The sequence below is a fragment of the Eptatretus burgeri genome, chromosome 4 (genome assembly GCF_056783735.1).
Source record: "Eptatretus burgeri isolate ZD-2024b chromosome 4, Ebu_testis_v1, whole genome shotgun sequence".
Lineage (NCBI taxonomy): Eukaryota > Metazoa > Chordata > Myxini > Myxiniformes > Myxinidae > Eptatretus > Eptatretus burgeri.
This window is the reverse complement of record NC_140964.1, coordinates 10,412,332-10,432,548: the sequence shown is the minus strand read 5'-3', so window position 1 is coordinate 10,432,548 and position 20,217 is coordinate 10,412,332. Positions and strand designations below refer to the sequence as shown.

General features: G+C 39.1%; 1 protein-coding gene and 1 long non-coding RNA gene across 2 annotated transcripts in view; one reads left to right on the top strand and one right to left on the bottom strand.

Annotated features, from left to right (window-relative positions):
* Nucleotides 1-1,095, top strand: part of FTSJ3 (FtsJ RNA 2'-O-methyltransferase 3) — a 74,514-nt gene extending 73,419 nt beyond the window's left edge. The window contains exon 21 of the mRNA XM_085876905.1: nt 1-1,095. This exon is cut by the window's left edge and continues 167 nt beyond it. Within this exon, the coding sequence (XP_085733031.1) occupies nt 1-71 (71 nt within the window). The 3' untranslated portion in view covers nt 72-1,095.
* A 15,011-nt stretch (nt 1,096-16,106) lies between these two features.
* LOC147027461 (uncharacterized) lies at nt 16,107-19,389 on the bottom strand. The gene is made up of 3 exons (XR_015057057.1): nt 18,110-19,389; nt 17,905-17,983; nt 16,107-17,817 (listed from the first exon to the last, which is right to left on the bottom strand). It is a non-coding gene; the product is annotated as an uncharacterized LOC147027461 (long non-coding RNA).
* Nucleotides 19,390-20,217: the final 828 nt, after the last annotated feature.

The following is a 20,217-nucleotide window of genomic DNA, read 5'->3' as shown; positions in this document are numbered from 1 at the left end:
AAGGCAAAGGCCCAGCGAAAAGCCAAGATAAAGGCCGACATGGCTCTGGAAAGAATAGGACGAAGCGATAGCTCGCTCGACATCTACAATGTTGAATGTGTGTTTGATGAGCTAGTACGGTATAGATCATTTGTACAGTGTGGCCTGAAAATCACTTTACCCCGACCCAGGAAAGCATTCCTTCGTAAACTCTTGATATTCAGGTTTATTCCACAGTAATTACAATAATTAATCATTCATTATGTCGGAATGATGAAGTACACACTGGTACGAGTGATTGATTGCTTGCTCACCTGGACTTGTCAGGTGAGCCGATGTGACCAAGGAATGGTTTCCTCGGAGGGGTAAAATGACTTCCAGGTCGCACTGCGTAGAGAGTGCCATGGTAAATCCACAGGTATTCGTTCGAGTCAAATTGACATTGCATCTCCTGTCAGGATCTCTCTTGTACCTGTTCCACATCACTGAAAGCACAGGTGAACGCGGTTGATTTATTTTATTTTATAGTCGTGTCGTGGACATGGAATTGTTCATTTGTATTTGAAAAAGCAACTTTTCATTCAGTGGATAATTTTTGAAAAATCTGTTCAAAACAAACTTGATGTTTAACTCTTCTTTTTCTGTTCATCTGTCCATGTGATGGCCAAGCAGTCAGTATGTGCCAGGTGATGGAGTGTCGACAGGTAACAACATGGAAATGAACTTTGGAACTTGTTTTAATATTTTTCATTCATTTCAATGTAGAAATGGCTTTTGTAAAATCCTTCTGAAATGTTGAAACGGCCATGTTATTCTGAGTTCCTTTAATGAAAGAAACTGACGATTTAACACGTCACCTTTATTCGGGAGTAGGGGAGGAGGAGGGGGGGAGTTAATGGTTGGATAGCAAACGTGCTCGACAGAACAAGGAGATGAATTGAAATGGATGATTGGGGACTGGATCTCAGAGTTCAGTACAACTCAGGTGTGAATGGAGAGATTTTAAGGTGGCAATCTTACTAAAATATGCAATTTGGTATCTCTGCCTGTCTGCCTGACTCTTTTTTTAGGTCATCTCTACCGAGATGACCTAATAAAGCCGATCTTTCCAATCTTTCTTTCCGATCTTGTTGAAACTTAGTATGTGGGTAGAGGTCAATGAGTGTTGCACAACGATATAACTTTTGTCCGGGTTCAAGGTCAGGGACGAGGTCACGAGGTCACGTAAGTTATAAAAATCGCCATTTTCAAAACCTATCTCGTCTGCCATTCTACAAGATATTCGGCAACTGTTTATTGATTATGATATTAAAAAAATATTATCTTGTATCTAACCAGACAGATTTTTGAATTTCCTTCCCGTTTGATCGTCTCGTGATCTGGAAGATGGCCAAAAACGCCGATGCGATTCGCAAAGAAGGAAGGAAGGAGAAATGAAATATAAATATAAAACACATTTTTAGCCTTTTATATTTATACATTTTCCGCCGAAGGTGCAAAAGTTTCAAAACCCGAAATGTAAACGTCGGCATTTATTTTCAAAATATAATTTCATGCGCGCGCGCCAAAATGCCGAGTCATCTTTAACCAAACAGCGTAGTAGAACTGCGCAGTAGTCCGGTCATGGCGTCTGAGCAGTGGCCAGCGTGGTTCAGATTGACTGTGGTTTCTGGGGCGAAGGTGATTGTTAAGAAGTATGTCGGCGGTATAAATTCGAGTGACTGTGTTGGTGATTTAATCACGCAACATCTTGACAACGAATATTCTGGCCGAACGATTGCATCAATTCAGTGCATCAGCAGGGATAATTCGCAGGCTCCTCTCGATCGTGTCGATATCTAACATAATCACCGGCGGACATAGGGCTGCAGGCTGTGGGGCGAGGCCACGGATCCCGGATGAGGGGATAAGTGATAAATTATGCGACATGATTTGGGCTTTCTGATTAATATAACAACTAGCATAACCCGCGCTCTGCGCGACATGTTGGGGTGGGTGTGTTTGAGAAAGGAACTGATGCAGAGTATCAGTAGTAATTTTACTTTAATGCAGTAAGTGGAATACGATTTCACTGTTTCAGAACCATTTTATTTACTTTTTTTGTACCATGCACCTCATATGGTCTTTGAGATAATGTAAGCCGAATATCACGTTACTCAAGCGCTGAACAAGGTCGAAGATAGCGCGACACGAAACCACAAACTCGGAAATAATATACAAGATGAGTACATTCCATAATTAATGAATTGATAATTAATGAATCTGGCATACAAAATGTTTTTTCATACCTGACATGTTACTTTGTGCAGCGTCACGAAACTTCTGTGTTATTAATAATTAATGAATTTGCTAGCTCTAACGATTTTTCAAACCTCAATATCTCTATAAATACTTGACCAATTTTCATTCTGAAAGTTGCATTATCATCAGTGAAGAATAATCTACAGGATTATCATAATCTCCAAGAGCTAAGCCTATTTTTTCGTTTTTATTTTCTACAACCGGAAGTGAAATGTCCCCAGAGAGTGGACGGACCGGAAAACCACGTATTGCACTTACTGGTGATTCTGATGTGTTAATCCGGGTACTAAATGAACAATACATATTTATTAATTATGTCATTAGTAGTATTATCCTAATGTATCTCTGTGAACTATTTCAATCTAAATGGTTAGTTTGGACTGTTTCGCGGTTACCTGAACTGAACATTGAGAACTTGTGGTATTATAGAGATGACCGTCACCCCCACACGGGGGTAATTTTTTTATTATTATTATTATTATTATTATTATTATTATTATTATTTTTTTTTGACTACTTTCTGTTCGGTCATTACTTATCCAATCTCAACCAAACTTGACAGGAGGACTAAGTGTCACCCGACAGAAGTTGGAGTGATTTAACTTGCCCTCCTCCCCAAGGGGGGTTTGTGCCTTTGGGTGAAGTCATATTGAGGTGTGTAATAGATTATCATGGCTATCATGGAACACACCTTCCGGACGTACATATTATTATAACCCAAACGATTGAGTCAATTCTGTCCATCGTACAGTTGCATTTTTAAACAGTCGCTATTAAACTGGAAGAAGTTTGGAGGAAATGTGACGTGCTTAATTAGGCATTCTATACTCATCGCGTCTCCCTCAGACAAATGGATCAGAGCCATCTCGACTTGCTCGGCCTCCAAGTATGTGGACTGTGTATGGATTGCGTGGGTGAAACTCCTTCCGTATTTCACGGAAATCTGTATTTTTGTAACGACCTATCCGGAGGTTTCCATATGTTCGTCGTCAGGCATGACGTGATTATCGGTAATTGAGGTGTTCTTCCGATATACTGGTTTATTTATTAACCCATTTCATCTGGATGGGGTGAAATTTGAACGCAACGACACATCATGACCACGATTATGTGAATTTCCCCCATGGTAGTTTTTCTTACGAGCTGTTTTTGTGGAAGTTAGCCGAGTATAAAAGCTTACTGAGCGTGTTACCGTGATTAGATATCCACTAGGTAGAGGACCGTGCGTGTACGTCGGTGTCGTGTATCCACCATTCATCGCTGGCAGATTCCTCTGTACTGGTTCTCACGTTTAAATTGCATTTATATTAATTTACATTACGAGTGTTTGTTAACATTCTATTTTGTTATATTAATGGTGTAGTATTAATTTGTGATTGGAATGAAAATATCGAGAGATTAAGTTGAAAGAAGGTGAGGAAATTGTAAAAAGGGGGCGGGGAAAAGGAAAAGGTGGGGTTTCCCCGATCGGAATGGAAGGCTGTGACGTTCATTCATCCCTCGTGGGTGACATAATAGTTGTAGAAGACTGCTTGAGTTGTCACCGAGACGGGACTTACTATTTATCCTTCAGAAGAATTCTTCTTCAATCATCTCACAAAAAGGTCGAGGAGAACTTGCTTGCCATTGCAATCTGTTGCGGTGTCATTTTCATGTTATAATATGTAAATATTCTCCAGCTCGGGTTGATTGGACCCAGCTGCAACCGGAAGAGACACGAGCGGGTTGTTCGGTCGTAGGTGGAATGAAGGATTGACTCGGATTGTGAACACCTCGGACGTCTTTTTCCTTCCACGCGAAAGATCCGCCTGCTTGGCATTTTGGGCGCGAACGACTGCCATTTGTTGGTGTCGATCAGATGCATTCCACTCCACAGAGATTTTCTGTGCCTTGTGGTGTGCTGAAATGGACAACCCTTGTGGTGGTTTCACTGGTAATGATTCGTCCCTTGATATTGGCACGTTCATGTGACTCATGTAAATAGCTCTTCTCTGCCTTTGTTAGTACCTTGCATGTTTCGCGTTGCTTTATGCGGGATGGTGAACCTCATCTGAAGAGTCCGGAGTCGATTTATTATTGGATCCTTCAGCATTCCTGCCTCCAGCCCTGCGAGATTCCAGAGGGCTATTCTGCCTCAGCAACTTACCATTCCCTTGTTACATTTTTTACTCCTTTCAGACGTGTTCCCATCACTTGCAGTCATGACCAAAAACATTGGCACCCTTGCAATGTTTTCAAACAATGCATCATTTCTTCCAGGAAATTGTTGAAATTAAAAAAATATTTTGGTTTCGAGATATGTATTTATTTGGTTTGCAGTGGAACAAAACAAAAAAGCTAAAAAAAATAACTAAATCTTCGCTTATTCCACACAGAAATCCTAAAATGTCCCACACAAGATAACTGACACCTTTTAGAAGTTGTTAGAAATAATGAGATTTCAAGCAGGTGATTCTCCTTTACTTTGGAATCAAACTCACCTGTGGTGAGATGCAGGTACCTGCAATCTAAAAATCACTCACTCAACCAGTTTGAATGGAGAAAAGGAGTCGTTCTGCTGTGTTGTGTCACTGTGTGTACCGCAATGAGCATGGACAAAAGAAAGAAAAACAGAAAATTGTCTGTGGAGGTCAGACACAAGATTGTAGCCCAGCATGGACAATCTCAAGGCTACAAGTCCATCTCCAGACCGAGCTGTTCCTGTGTCCACCGTACGCAATGTTATCAGGAAGTTCAAGGCCCATGGCACTGTAGCCAACCTCCCTGGACGTGGCTGAAAGAGAAAACTTTATTGAAGATTGCAGCAAAGGATTGTTTGAATGGTGGAGAAAGCACTTCGATCAACTGCCAAACAGATTCAAGCTGACCTTAAAGGTCCCATGACACTGAAAACTTTCTGGTTATTTATATATTTACTTGACCTTCCTGGTGAAGAAATCACCCATGTTTATTTTTTAAAATCAAAAATGGGATAATTAGACCAATATTTCGAACATTTGTAGTGCTTTTCACAACTTGCTATACCCCGCCCCTCAAAAATGTTGACTTCAGCGAACCGCAGCGTTCACGTCATCTCCATAATGCGACTCGCACAGAGTGGATTGACTCGAGATGTCGCGCGCCGTATAAAGTACGTACAAATGCATTGTGCACGTGTTTGCTATCTCACTGATCGTCTTAATTCCTGTGATTGTTTCGCGGAAAAGAAATTCTGCTTCTGAGCCGTGTATGCACAACAATCACGAGGCAATTATTTATCCCTTGACTACCATGTCGTAGTCATGTACAAATCCAATACATGTATGCACAATAAAGGGCTAAACCACGTCAACAAAATATAAAATGTGACTGTTGAACCTTTCCATTAAAAAAGAAACTTACAGGGACATACAAGTAAAATACTAAAGATTAATATTGCGTCATTTCAAGGCGCAAGGAGGTAATTTTAAAATCAAACAATGTAAAAAACCTGCACCCACATTTTGCAGCTTATTGAATTGTTCGTTGAAACCAGCCTGCTGGGATAGGTACGATTCCACATACATGCAAGCCAGGTTTGGCTGCACTCGACATACATGGGTTTATTCGAAAGTGAAGGTACGGTTTCCATTGGCTTGCTATTCATTAACATTTAGCCAAAATGCTGTAATAAATGAACAGGGAAAAATATGTTGGCACAACTCTTCTTCTTCTTCTTCTTCTTCTTCTTCTTTCGGCTGCTCCCGTTTGGGGTCGCCACAGCGGATCATCCGTATGATCCGCATAGTGATTTGGCACGTTTTACGCCGGATGCCCTTCCTGACACAACCCTGGTCGCCTCTTACGACACAGGGATATGGTACACCTATTTTAACCGGGGTATACGCCGGCCCAGTACACTGGTACTCATTTCGCCGACCTCTGAAGGATGACAGGCTGAGTCAACCCCCTGGTGTATTAATTCAGTGGCTCAACGGGGCTTGAACTCAGGACCTTTTGTATCCCAAGCCGCTGCCCGAACCACTGCGCCAACACACCAGGCTATATGTTGTTGGCACAACTATGTTGGCACATATGTTGGCACAACTATGAAAGACAAATTTATCTGTCCTATTACACGGCCTCATAGCCTCGGGACTCTTACGCATTGACTTATACATTGTGTGCATGCTAATACAAGTTACTTGTCAACTCTATAGTCTAGACTAGTCCGATAAATCCCTCGTCCATCCAACTCGTCCGATAAATCTGACGTGCTGTAGCTTTCTTTTATTATTCTCTTTTCTTCATTGTTTTCTACTGGCGCTACATGACAACAGTAGGAATAAAATAAATAGAAATGCAACAGAACGTCAGATTTATCGGACTACTCCAGACAATTGTGTCACAAGGTGTGTTCTGCACACAAGTTTTCATCGTATACGGACAGCGAGATTGCTTCGTTTTATGCGCGGAGAGGCACGGCCGATGACATAAGCTGGCCTTGCTTGCGATTCATTCGCCGCGGAGAAACATGTCCGCTGCGCTGCGCTGGTCACGTCACCTCACTAAAATATTTCTGATATCAAGCAGTATACAAGTCGAATTTACATTATTGAATTACGAATAGGATTTAGTCTAACCAGTTGTTATTGCCAAGTCTTCCTTCAATGTCCTCCCCATCATCATGAACGCCAGGAATTTCATCGCCAGTTTCCTCTGCTTGTCCTGCTTCGGGCTCGAACTGGTAAGGCCGTATTCCATTTCCAGCTGCTTGAACTTCACCTCCCGCGACTACGTTATCCGACAATTCTCCATCTGATTCAGACCAAAATCCTTCAGTTCTCTCACACTCACTGTCGATACCAGACAAATCAAAGTCCATGTCATCCATTATTCAAAACCAAATGCTTGATTTTTTTTTAAAGCAGAAATGAACGAAGCGTTTGAGTCGATCAATCAAATGTGGAAACACAGGAAGCCAATAGAATCACGTGGACCACCAAACCGAGTAATTTACGTGCAGCCTTTGTCGTCCTGGAGATGACGTCATGTGGGTTACGCCCCTTTCAGTATATTTCGGCAGAATATTTAGGGGCTTTCCCGAAGAGGTTTGTCTTTTTTAATTGGACATTTTACAGAATGAGTATTGTGAAAAAAATTGTCAGATCTGAAATCACGATGAAAAACTCATACAGGACATTTTATATATATATATATATATATATATATATATATATATATATATATATATATATATATATATATATATATATTGTTGTGGTTGAGGAAATTCGCAAACCACCATTCAGGTTCCTTAGGTGAGATATCTCTGTAAGTACATGTGTAGTTAGCCCCAAACCCGTTGTTTAGAGGGAATAAATGTGATTCATTCGGGCTGCGACCCTTTAAGATAGCCGTTTTTCTGTTCTATCTTTATTTTGAACCAACCACGTCTCAACCGCCATCACACAACAACCGCAACTCCGCTTCACAACAACAACGCCAACAGCCACGACCTTTACCGTCACGGCTCGCTCCCGTAAACATCGCATCACCGCCATTCCAAGCGTCGCCATGGCCATCACCACCACTTTAGGCCCTCCACCACCTTCGCCTCTCCTTCTGCGGCCGTTCCCGCGCCGCTTGTGGGCGCTGAGCGTCAGGCTGTCCTGGCCTCGTACAGGGCGCGCGCTGAGCCGCGGGTACAGAGAGCGGCCTTTCCGAGGGGAAGTCGGATCAGGAATGATACACGCCTACTTCCGATCCGTCCAATCATTAAGCGCGGGGCGATTTGGCCCCGCCTCCAGGCGCGTCGGAGTTGAATCGATATATGCAAATTCGAGGATCAGGGGAGGTTCATGCCCACTTTTCCTCCGTTCAATCGGCGAGCGTGGCTCCGCCCCCGAGCTCATCCTGATCCGGAAATCTGCATATGGGTTCTCCTTCCGTACTATAAAGCGCCGAGCGCGGGGCGAATTCATTCAGTTTCTGTTTTGGGCTCGGGCGAGTTGGAGAGGTGTGGTGGCGGCGAAGTGTGGCAGCGCCAGTTTTGTTTTGGGTCGGAAGCAGTTGGAGGCAGTCGGAGTTTTCTGTTTTGGGCTCGGGCGAGTTGGCGAAGTGTGGCAGCAGCAGTCAAGACGGGTCTGGAGGAGAGTCGGAGTCTGTCGGGGTTCAGAGTCTGTCGGGGAGCTGCAGAGAGGGGAAGCCGGGAGCGCGGTCGAGGTCGCAGTGGAGTCGCTCGTCGCGGGAGCCAAGCAGGCCGGCTGTCCTCTTTCCCCAGAGCATCAACAACCCCCCCTGTTTCCCCCCGTGCTGAGATAGTGCGAAAAGGGGGCCCCGTTCCCACCCCATTCCAAGCAGTGCCAACGAAACCCGCGGAGGAGCGCAGAGTCGGGGCACTGGCGCGGCATTTGCGGCTCATCACAAGACGGGTAGGCTCCACGCGGTCTCGGCCCACAGCCCCGTCTGTCCCCTTGTATTTGAGGGTGGCCCTTTTCTTTTGCTTTTGAGTATATGTGTTGTCGGCGCCGTCTGTAAAGTAAAACTGTGTAAGTGTTGCCGTGTGCTCGCGTAGTCGGTAGTATTTCTGCATTGTGTTTCTTTTGTTACATTTGCTTTTGGTGCATAATTGTTGTAATTGTATATGTGTGCTTTCCGTTTGCCGCGGAATAAATGTGCCTTATGTTGAACTGTTTCTCCCGTTTCGCTTCGTCTTTTCTTTAATTGAATCTCCATCTTACTTCACGTAAAGGGTTGGTCGTGGGCTAAATACGCCCGATAATTAATCGAACCGTCGAGGTTGACGATAACACCGCTCGGTTATCCCGATAGTACGGAACGGGTCGCTTAAAGTGGCCCGTGTCCGAAGTCGACCTGCGGCGAGGTGCGATCGCCTGGTCTACCCTCCGTGTGGGTACTTAGTTAGGTCGAATTTGGCGAACAACCCTATCCCACGCGGGGGGCCGATTGGCACGATCGTGGTGAGGCCAAAAGGCCCACCCGTGACTAGTTCCCGGCGTTAGTCCGAGAGGGTCACGACGGAATTGTCCGTCTGGTGGGCGACGTGCAGTGATTCGAGTTACGTGACCGCTCGCACGCCGGCAGGCGTGAATTCGCAACAATATATATATATATATATATATATATATATATATATATATATATATATATATATATATATATATATATATATATATATATATATATGCAATTTCAGTACTTTTGGGTGTCATGGGACCTTGAAGACACAAGGTATGACAGTTTCAACTCACACCATCCGTCGCCAACTCGATGAAAGGGGGTTCCATGGAAGGAGACCCAGGAGGATCCCACTGCTGAGAGAGACTTTCACAAGGATTACAAGGAAATTATGGGCAGGAGGAGGCCGTTGGGCCCATCATGCGTGCTCCACACTGATACCTGATTTTTAATAAATCTGTCAATACCCCCTTCCCTTCGTGTGCAGCCTTTTGGCTGCTACACTGGTGCTCATTTTGCCGACCTCGGAAGGATGACAGCTTGAGTTAACCCCCTAGTGTTAATTCAGCGGCCAACAGGGCCTGAACTAAAGACCCTAGGATCCCAAGCCACCACCCTAACCGCCAAGCCAAGACCAGATTCAGACAAAAGAAAGCCCGACTGGAGTTTGCCAAAACACACCTGAACAAGTCAAAATCCTTCTGGGAAAATGTCCTGTGGACAGATGAGACCAAATTAGAGCTTTTTGGTGAAAATCATCTGTTTGCAGAAAACAAAATGAAGCCTTCAAAGATATGAACACCTTCCCTACAGTCAAACATGGAGGAGGTTCAGTGATGTTTTGGGGTTGCTGTGCCTGCCTCTGGCATTGGGTGCCTTGAATGTGTGCATGGCATCATTAAATCAGGAGATTACCAAGGAGGCATTTTGGAGTGCAATGTTCAACGCAGTGTCAGAAAACTGGGTCTCCGTTGAAGGTCGTGGGTCTTGCAGCAGGACAATGACCCCAAACACACTTCACAAAGCACCCAGGAAAGGTTCAACACAAAACACTGGACTGTTCTGAAGTGGCCAGGAATGAGTCCAGATCTAAATCCCATTGAACACCTGTGGGGAGATCTGAGTAGATTATAAATGGGGTTTCTGGGACACCTATTCAAATGAATGGGGGGGGGAAGGGAAAAACTTTCTGATCCAAGCCCCAAAAGCTCAAAATAGGAGACTCATTTCCTCCTCACTGATCCCCTCCTCCTCCCACACAAGCAAATGTAAAATTGAGACGATGAAAGATAAAATGTAAAAGAATGACTGATTAAAGCACTTCTTCCCTTTCATATTTTCATTCCACTCAGAGTGAACCAACGAATATTTGTCCATGTTCCACTTAGGGAATAGCTTAATTTCCTTGGAACATTCAATTCCATCGAGTATATTCACAAAGAATAACTTGGAACTTGGTTCTTGGTATAAGTGTCTTTGTTGAGCAGAAATGAAATGATAAACTTCTCTTCATGCTCTTATTTCACCACCACATATCATTTTGAGATTGCAGTGAATTGTTTTTCCATTGTTCAATTGATAACCATCAAAGTTTTCAGTCCATTCAAGGATATTCATTTTTTTCTTTACATCCTCTAACTTACTACTTTTTAAATTGATTAGCTTATTTGTTTTATTTACCTTTGTTTTAGTTATTTTTTCAATAAGACTTATTTGATATTTTTCACATTCTTCATGTTTCCCATTTAAATAGCAAGGCTGATTACATCTCCACTCTTTAGATTGGTTATTGCTTCGTTCTATCATTAATAAATCAGTAAAAAGATGGCAGTAGCCTGTTAAAATTCCCAACCCAATATCTCAACACTTATACTTATAACCAGAAGGGAGACTATTGATTCCATTCTCTAAAATATATATTTTATCATCAAAGGATCTTAATGCTTTCTTATTTATCCCTTCTGTATATAATTGATGTCTATAACTTCTCATTGCCTTCATTTTTCTGTACTCTTCCTTCTTGAGGTGAAACAGTTGTAATAATGTTTAAAGTTTATTGTTTCCTTGATTATATTTTTCTTTATTCCCTTCTTTGGCTTCTTATCACACTGTTCAATGTTATTATTATCAATATACAGTACGTGTAAGTATAAGACTTTGATCTCAATCCTATAAATTCACTCATGACCTTCCCACCCAATTCATCTTTAAACTTACCAATAACCTTTTTATTCTTTGATGAAAACAACACATCACCTGACTTATAATTACTTGACAGTATCATATATATATATATATATATATATATATATATATATATATATATATATATATATATATATATATATATATATATATATATATATATATATATATCAGTATTATCAATCATATTCTCATACACATCACTTGTCTTAATTTCTAACATGAAACTATCTGTGTCTATATATAACAGACACATTATCCTTATACTTTGATTTTAAATTATTATAGTAATGGTCATACATTAACGACTTTGTCAAGTCAAGAAATGATATTCCTATTTTAAGAGGTTTATCCATTTCAATGCTCTCTTTTTTTCAAATGAAGAGCACAAAAGTTCTCTGGAAACACCTCTGCTCGCTCAAAACTTGGTCCATTAATTAACTTTGAAGCCTGTTTCCAAGATGTAGCAAGTCTTATGTTTTGTCGATTCCTAACATTTTCCATAGTCTTTCCAAATACAGCATTATTCATTAATTTATAAAAGTCCTCAAAAACTTTTTTTCCTTCTGTTCTCCCTTTTGATTTAAAATCAATATACTTCTTTAACCAATGACTGTTTAAATTTCAAAATCCAATGAATTTTCCTCACTCTCAACCCAGCACATAAATATTGTCTCAAGTTCCTTTGATGCGAAACATTACTTTCTTTATCATTTAATGTTGTAAGTAGTTTTTCTGTAGATTTAACTTTTATATTAAATGACTGTTGGTAATCACTGAACCATTCTTTTCTTGGACTTTCTTTATCAGGGGCATAAGGGAGGTCTTTATGTTTGTTATGAAGTTCTTCTGGATATTTAAATCAACCTCAAAATAATATCCAACTTCTGCTACATCCAATTATTTTTGAGAGGAGATAATGTCTTGTAAAACTTTTTCATAATGTTTTTCTTTAACCCATTTAAGTTTTCCATAAGGTAAAGATTGAGACATAGCCCACCCATACAAATTGTTAGCATCATAATACATCAGGTAAGAGTTGTCCTCATTCTTATTATAATCAGGAAGATATTTGTTATTTGCTTTAGCATATCTCTTGGAACACACTTGAGATATTCCTCCTCTTTTAGCCTTCTCTCTCATTAAAAGCATATCCATATCACCGATAAATTCAAAATTCTGTTTTGTCAGTTTTAACACAGCACTCCAAGCCAAACCCGGGGCTGTGTAATAGTGAGCGGGGTCGAAGCCAAAATAATTTTTATTATGAAAGACTGTTCTAAAAGTTTCAAACACATCAGTCAATAACAATACATCAGTTTTAAGATACAAATCATGATATTCTCCAAGATTCTTTCTATGAAACTTCTCCCAAACCTTTTTAGCTTGTGTATAATCTCAATCGGAAATATGATTTTATTCAACTTGCTATTGAAACTTTCCCTTGAAGGAAATTGTGTTTCTTTAAACATCTCAAATGAATCCATATAGTCATACGGAAATATTCCCTTTTGTGATTAGAGATCAATTTCCTCTTAATTTGAGAAATATGATTTAACATTCGATAAGTTTTTCATATTTGATGTTGTTAGATAATGGACTTGCCATAAAGTTGAATGTGTCAAGAAATCTGATACGGGTTATGGGGGATGTATGAATTGTTTTCGTGAATGAGATGTATTTTTGATCTGTGTTCGGAATGGCAGAAATATCTCCAGATGTCTTTGAAAGTTCATTTATAAAGAGACGTGTGTCACAGTGAGCGTTGTTGTGAAAAAAGACATAAATAAAGTTTGGGGGCTTGTAATTAAGATTACAACAGGAATGAGCTGGACCTCTATATTTTCCAGTAAGATGACAATGATCCCTAACTTTGACCTCTCCCTCAATTTTCTCCTCACAAATATGACAGATACTCTTCTTTATAAATTCCTTTTTCTCTCCTTTTGTTAATGAAATTGGTTTATAGGTCTTATACAGTCTTTTTCCAATCGTCTTTCAAACTCCTCTGAGGCATCTTCTCCTCTATAAAGTTCTAACTTTTATTCATCACCAACAGATGATTTGATATAATAACAGAAACCACAAGGAGTAGGTTTTTGATATTTATTTGTGTATGATTTATTTGGATTTGGAGAAACAGTATCTATCTTTTCAAGGACACTTTGAAAATCAGCATATATCACAAACGGATGGTTTATAGGTTTGTTAAAATATTTGAATGATATGTTTGAACCTGCTTTTGGTAAATTGATTTACGGTTCATTTATGATTACTACAATATTTCGAATGTTTATTTAATCGTTCTTTTGTATGAAAGGAGTTGAGACATCTCTTACAAAGATACGTTTTACATTTTCTCTTCTCCAGTTGTGATTTGGTTAATATTGATAAATTTTTGATGAAAGCATAATGTGATTTTTCATTTGAAGTAAAGTAGAGAAGGTCAATGTGTGTTTCATCATTTTTATCATTGTTTGAAATTTTTAATATCTGAACTTTGTTTGTATCCGTTAATCCATTCACATTAACAGATAGATTTTTCATTTTCTCAAATTTAGGAATATCTCTCAATGACATTGGACACTTTAAATCTTTAACATTTAATGTATTCTCATATTTCTAATGATGTTCAACTCTTTCAGGTTTCCATTGTGGAGGATGTAAGTGAGCAAGAACAGACGATAGAAAACATTTATTCTCTTTGTTTTGAATATTAACAACCGCATTCTTAAGTTTTATCTCTTTTGGTAAATCAAAATAAGAAGAAGCTTGAAGATCTGATTTTAAGATGTGTATATCTCAAAAGATTATTTTTGTAATCGCAAATCCACGACCAACTACAGTGTTATCAACATCTTGTTCTTGTCTCTGGAGTTCATCGTAAACATCACATCTTACAAAATCTTGAAATGATGAGATAAAGTGAGGGTTTGTCCTCATATCGGGAGTAGTTTCATCACCTTCTCTCACCATATTCAATTTTACTCCCATATAAAACTTAAAAGTTTTCATTTCACTTCATGTGTTTTTAATTATAGTTTCAATACTTTGTTTAACCATATCAACAGCTTCAATGATTGAAGTTGGTCCAGGGTCTTGAAAGCGAAACAATCTTATTCGGTCATCTCTTCGAGCATGACCTAATAATATTGGTGTTGAGAGGAGAGGTGACGATCCGTCCGTCCGTCCACAATGAAGTTGAAGCAGGAGATCTGGTCATTAGTGATCCTGATAGAGGTCGATGTACACATGTGTACGTGTACATCGATATAGACGTACACGATGGTATGACTTTCAAGGTCACCGAAGGTCAAGGTCACGAGGCCTTTGAAGTTGTGAAAATGACGATTTTCAAATTCTATCTCCTCTGCCATTTCTTAAGCGATCTTGAATCTGATTGTGGCATATGAATCTATGGGACAATATCTAAATTTTGATCGGGCGGATTTTTGATATTCGCTTTCGTTTTCGTGTCACGCGACTTCAAAGTTGGCAAAAAATGCGAAAATGACGATTTTCAAAATCTATCTCCTCCTACATTTCTCAAGCAATCTTGATTTTGATTGTGGCATATAAATCTATACGACAATATCTAAATTTTGTCAGGCCGGATTTTCGATATTCGCTTTCGTTTTTGCGTCACGTGACTTCAAAGTTTGCAAAAACTGCCCTACCTTCAGGAGGCGATATATTTTCTCGCAGAGATGACCGTCACTCCCGCACAGGGGTAATTTTTTTTTATATGTCCTTTCAATGCCCCATCAGTGTTTTCAATGGAGAATTTAGTGGCACCTTCCCTTTCTTCATTATTCTTGTGTTTGCGTGATTGAAGGTGTTTATTATAATTTTTTAAAGAATATCATCATCACATCTATCATAATGTTTTGTTTCTTGGTCAAGTGGAGATATTTGTCTAAAAAGAGTGAATGTGTGCTTGTTGGTTTGAAGGTATTTTTTTATAACATTTATATTCATGATTACAAACAAACATCGCAGTACGTTGTATTCACCATATTTTCTAACAAAACTTTGCAAAAAAACAAAACAACAAAAAAAATTTTCTTGATGAAAATTCCGTTCAATTTATGGGTAAATCTGTTCTTAAAACCATTTTATCCTCCAACTTTTTTCACTTGACAAATACAATGTATCAAGACACAAAAGACAAGCTTCAATCAATCTCTTCATTTGTAAAAGATACTGAGAAATATGTCGAGGATGTAAAATTGAATAAAGATAAATATAACAACCATTGGATAAATACAATTATGGTGAATAATATGAGTTCTTCAATTTCCTTCAGTGGAAGGGCTTTAATATATCTGGTAGAACATCAATTAAAGTAACTCGAACAAAAGTTTCTCCTCTCCTTCTGGCAATATATTCAAAACTAGAAGGAGCAATGAAACAAGAAAAAGTATCAAAAAAGAAAAACCTCATGGATGAAGCTTTTGAAAGAAAAGATAAGACCATCAGCAACCTGCAAGGAGAAATTTGTATTTTTTTCAACAACCCTAAAGATGTAAATCCTGATGAAATGAAGGATGTTAATATATCAGGTGAAATGGCATTTCGTTCAACAGTTGTTAAGGACTATTTCAAAATTACCTTTACTATTAAAAAATGTTGTCGTTGAATCCGTTAATGAAAAAAAGTGTATAGATATATATAGATGGTAATGTTTTTTTTCTACTGATTAAATATGAGTCATTATTCAACTTAAGATTTTGAAGATTATAAGAGTGATGATCGTATCTCTGTTGGAACAGAAGACAGTTATGATACCGAGAGTTTGTGTTCAAACGATAGTTATGAAAGCAGTTTTATAGATGATTGTGAAAGCACCAATGAAAGTACTGAAGATGAATTTTATTTGAAGTAAAGTTTTACTTTATAAATATGAATACTTTTCCAGATTTTGAGCCTCTTGAATTTCCTGATTTTCCACATGACACATTTGAGAATTGTCCTGCGTGTGAAGGACGGGGATTAAACAGAGTCAAAAGCCTATAAACAATGTATATTCTGTGATTATCTTCTAATTAATGTTAACTAAAAATATAAAAAGGAATATAATTCTTTGAGATTTGCACCAAAAATGAATTACTTTTCAAGATTGATTTGAGAAATGAATGTAAAGTATGAGGGTGATAATACACCTTTTCTTCCAAGAGAAGAGACTGAACAAATGACGGTCATGTTTCGTGGATTGATGATTTATATTATTAACGATTGTCATTTTCAGGGAAATATCAACACAAGATATTGTATTAATAAAATAATGGATTATCTTAAAATTAAATCTGAACTTAGGATAAAACATAGTTTCTAAAAAGCCAATAAAAAAAAATCAAATAACCTGTTTTCCAAATGTATAAATGAATGATTTTTTTTTACCCATTTGGGAAAATAAGATAAAATTTAACAACCACAAAAATCTTCCAAATTCGTCAAGATGTCTTAGTTTGTTCAAGCAGATGTGGAAAACCCTGCTTACTTTTAAAGATGCTCCTTACTCCCAACTTTTTAGATTATGATAATTTTCACAAAGTCAAGTTTTCAACCTGAGTATCAACTACTCTCACAAGGTTTTAGTGCTGGTCTTCAAAAAGAAGATATAATCGGTTTATTTAAACTTCAAAACCAACTAAATGATTACAACATTGAAGATATAATACAAATATTTTGTGATACACAGAGATATAAAAATAAATCAAAACCGATAACTTGTATTCTTTGTGATAATACGGATGATATTCCTTCTCCCAAAGATTTGGATAAATCAAAAAAGAACCTCGTTATCTTTGATTGTGTTAATGAGAGAAATCAAACCGTAATGGATAGCTACTGCACAAGAGGGAGACATTCTTCCTGTAATTGTATTTATCTTAGTCAATCGAACTTTCAACTCCCTCGTCGCCCAATAAGAAACAATGCCAATACTTTTATTTTATTCAAGTTAAATTCAATCTATATAAACAATTTTTGGAGAGACAATTGTTCGACATTATGTAGTAAAAAGGAATTTGGGGATTATATGAAGCACACAACTGAAAAATATAAATATATTGTTGTGAAACAAGATGAGATATTAAAAGATATATTTTTTTATTTTATAAACAATTACATATATAAATGACAACTATCATTATTAATCTTGTGGGTAAATCGGCTTCTGGAAAAAACTTTCAGAAATGAAGGTTCTTGAATGGTAAAAATGAAAATATTGTAAGTTTTTTTTAAAAAACACCATGTGATTCGTATTTCAAAATTCAAAATCGGATAATTATAAGGAAAGCGTATATAATTAAACAAGATTACAAACATTGAACAAAATCTTCTTTTGCAGCAGTCTGATGGTTTGTAATTTTGAAACTCAGTCAACATATTCTGTTCAAAACAAAGAGGGAAGAATAATTAGGGTATATAAAGATGATTATATCATGATATTAATAAAATAATAAATAAAAGATTTACCTCCAGAAGATTGAGTGTCATGTCAGATTCCTCCAGAAGATTAAGTTGTGTGTTTGGTTCATCCAGACAGGTGTTTAAACTGAAAAATAAGAAAATAATAATAATAATAATGAGTCAAGAGAGATAGAGATAGAGACAGAGGGAGAGAGAGATGCACACGCATACACACAGACACACAGAGAGGGATAGAGGGATAATTTCTCACCTTTGACTCGACTCATTCAAGGTCAGAGGACGTGAGAGAATTTCTTTCCAGCCAACAATAATGTCATTCAATTCTCTTCTGAACGATTGAATATCTTTTGGGAAGTCATTCATTTTTTGCCATTCCTTGTGATATTCAAACGCCTCATTTTCCAGATCAGTTATCAACGATGTTCTTATTAGAGACAACCTGTTAGAAAAAAACATACAATAATTATTGGTTGTACAGTGATTTAATTCTGTATAAAACAACAAATAATGAATTGGTTTAAGGATCTCACCTCTCCTCTTGTGAAAAAAATTGATCCGCAAGGTCGGAGTACTCCTCTGCACAATCCATTCTCTGAATAAAATACAAAGTTTGCGTTGGGCAATAAATAGGCCAAGTTGATGACATCATGGGAGATTACACAACAATGAGTTTTTTTAGGATCTCTCATATAAAGGAAATGACTTCGGGCTTTTTTGGCTTGATTCGGGTGTGAGGGCTGAAATAGAGATTTTATCTTTTCTTTCATTTAAAACCTACTTTTAAATATCTTCTTTTTATTAAAAGTTGTTTTTGTTTGCTTTTAGCTAAACTTTGTTCTGTTAGTGTTCTGATGATTTACGATATAACCATGAGAGACATGGGCACAGAATACTTCCTCATTTCCACCGCATGACTGTGCTCTGAAAGGCACTTCCCAATTTTACAGAACCGAAGGAGAGATAGTGAACTTCCCTTTCTTTCATGCTTGAAGAGATAAAGTGAATAGACTCGATAGAAATGAATGTTAAAAGAAAATTAAATGAGTCTCAAGTTTACATTTGCTTGTCTGGGTGGGATGGGGATAGGTGGGGAGGAAATGAGTCTCAATTTAACATTTGCTTGGATGGGAGGGAAGGGGATAGGTGGGGAGGAAATGAGTCTCCTATTTTTGAGCTTTTTGGGGCGTGGGTCAGAAAGTTTTTTTCCCCTTCCCTCCATTCATTTGAATGGATGTCCCAGAAACCCCATTTATCATCTACTGATCTGTAAACAGCAGTTGGAAGAAGGCACCCTTCAAATCTGTGAGAACTGGAGCAGTTTGTACAAGAAGAGTGAGCCAAACTGCCAGTAGAGAGGTGTAGGAAGTTCATTCATGCCTACAGGAATCGCTTGACTGCAGATATTTTGTCCAAAGGCTGTGATACCAAATCTTAAGTCGAGGGTGTTAATAATGTTGTCAATGCCATTTATTTTTATTTTCTGATTTCAAAGGATATATTAAGTTCTGAATCAAGAACAAAGGTTCTGTAATATTGTTACGAATTTGGAAGCTTACTGCACTCAACATTCAGTTCCCTATAGAACAGTTATATCGGTAAGTATGTGTTCTCTTTAGGGTCCCGTCCCTAGTTTAATGGGAATTAAATGTTCGTGCGTGGCAGAGTTAATTTGATAGTCAGGGTTTTCTTTTACATTTTTATATCAACAACAACTTTCTAACGACGACACCTGCCTTCGCTTCCTTCCACCATCCTCCAACGGCACCATTGCACGCGTGCGTGTCAGCACGTAGGTGGGCGAAGTTTGCGAGGACCTGACGTTTCTCTCGCCCAATCTGGGGGATGTGAGCGAGATTGGCGTCGGTCGGCCAATAAACGAAGCCCATGCAGGACCATGTTACTCTCCTTGTCTGAGAGGCGGTCCGCCGCGACGGCGGTTACGCCCCCCCCCCCAGTCCAATCAGCGGACTTGGCGCCCCTTTCGGCCAATCACGGGGGCGACGAGCGAATCGCGCGACGCAACCATCCAATCAGGAGGCGAGTGGCCAGGAAAAAAGTCCCTCCCGCCTGAGGAGAAAGTGTGGTTGCCTGGACCAGCGTTGGAGAGATGGTGTGCTCGTGGCAGGAGCGTTGGCCAGTTCAATTGTTCGGGGCGTTCTGGCTGGAACGAGAAGGTCTCGTCGTCTGGTTTGTATGGTCTCATCTTGTCGCCTGGTCTCGTCTCGTCACTGGTGTCTGGTCCCGTCTCGTCGCTGGTGTCTGGTCTCATCTCGTCACCGGCTTCTGGTCTCGTCTCGTCGCCGGCGTCTGGTCTCGTCTCTTCGCCGGCGTCTGGTCTGGTCTCGCCTTGTCGCTGGC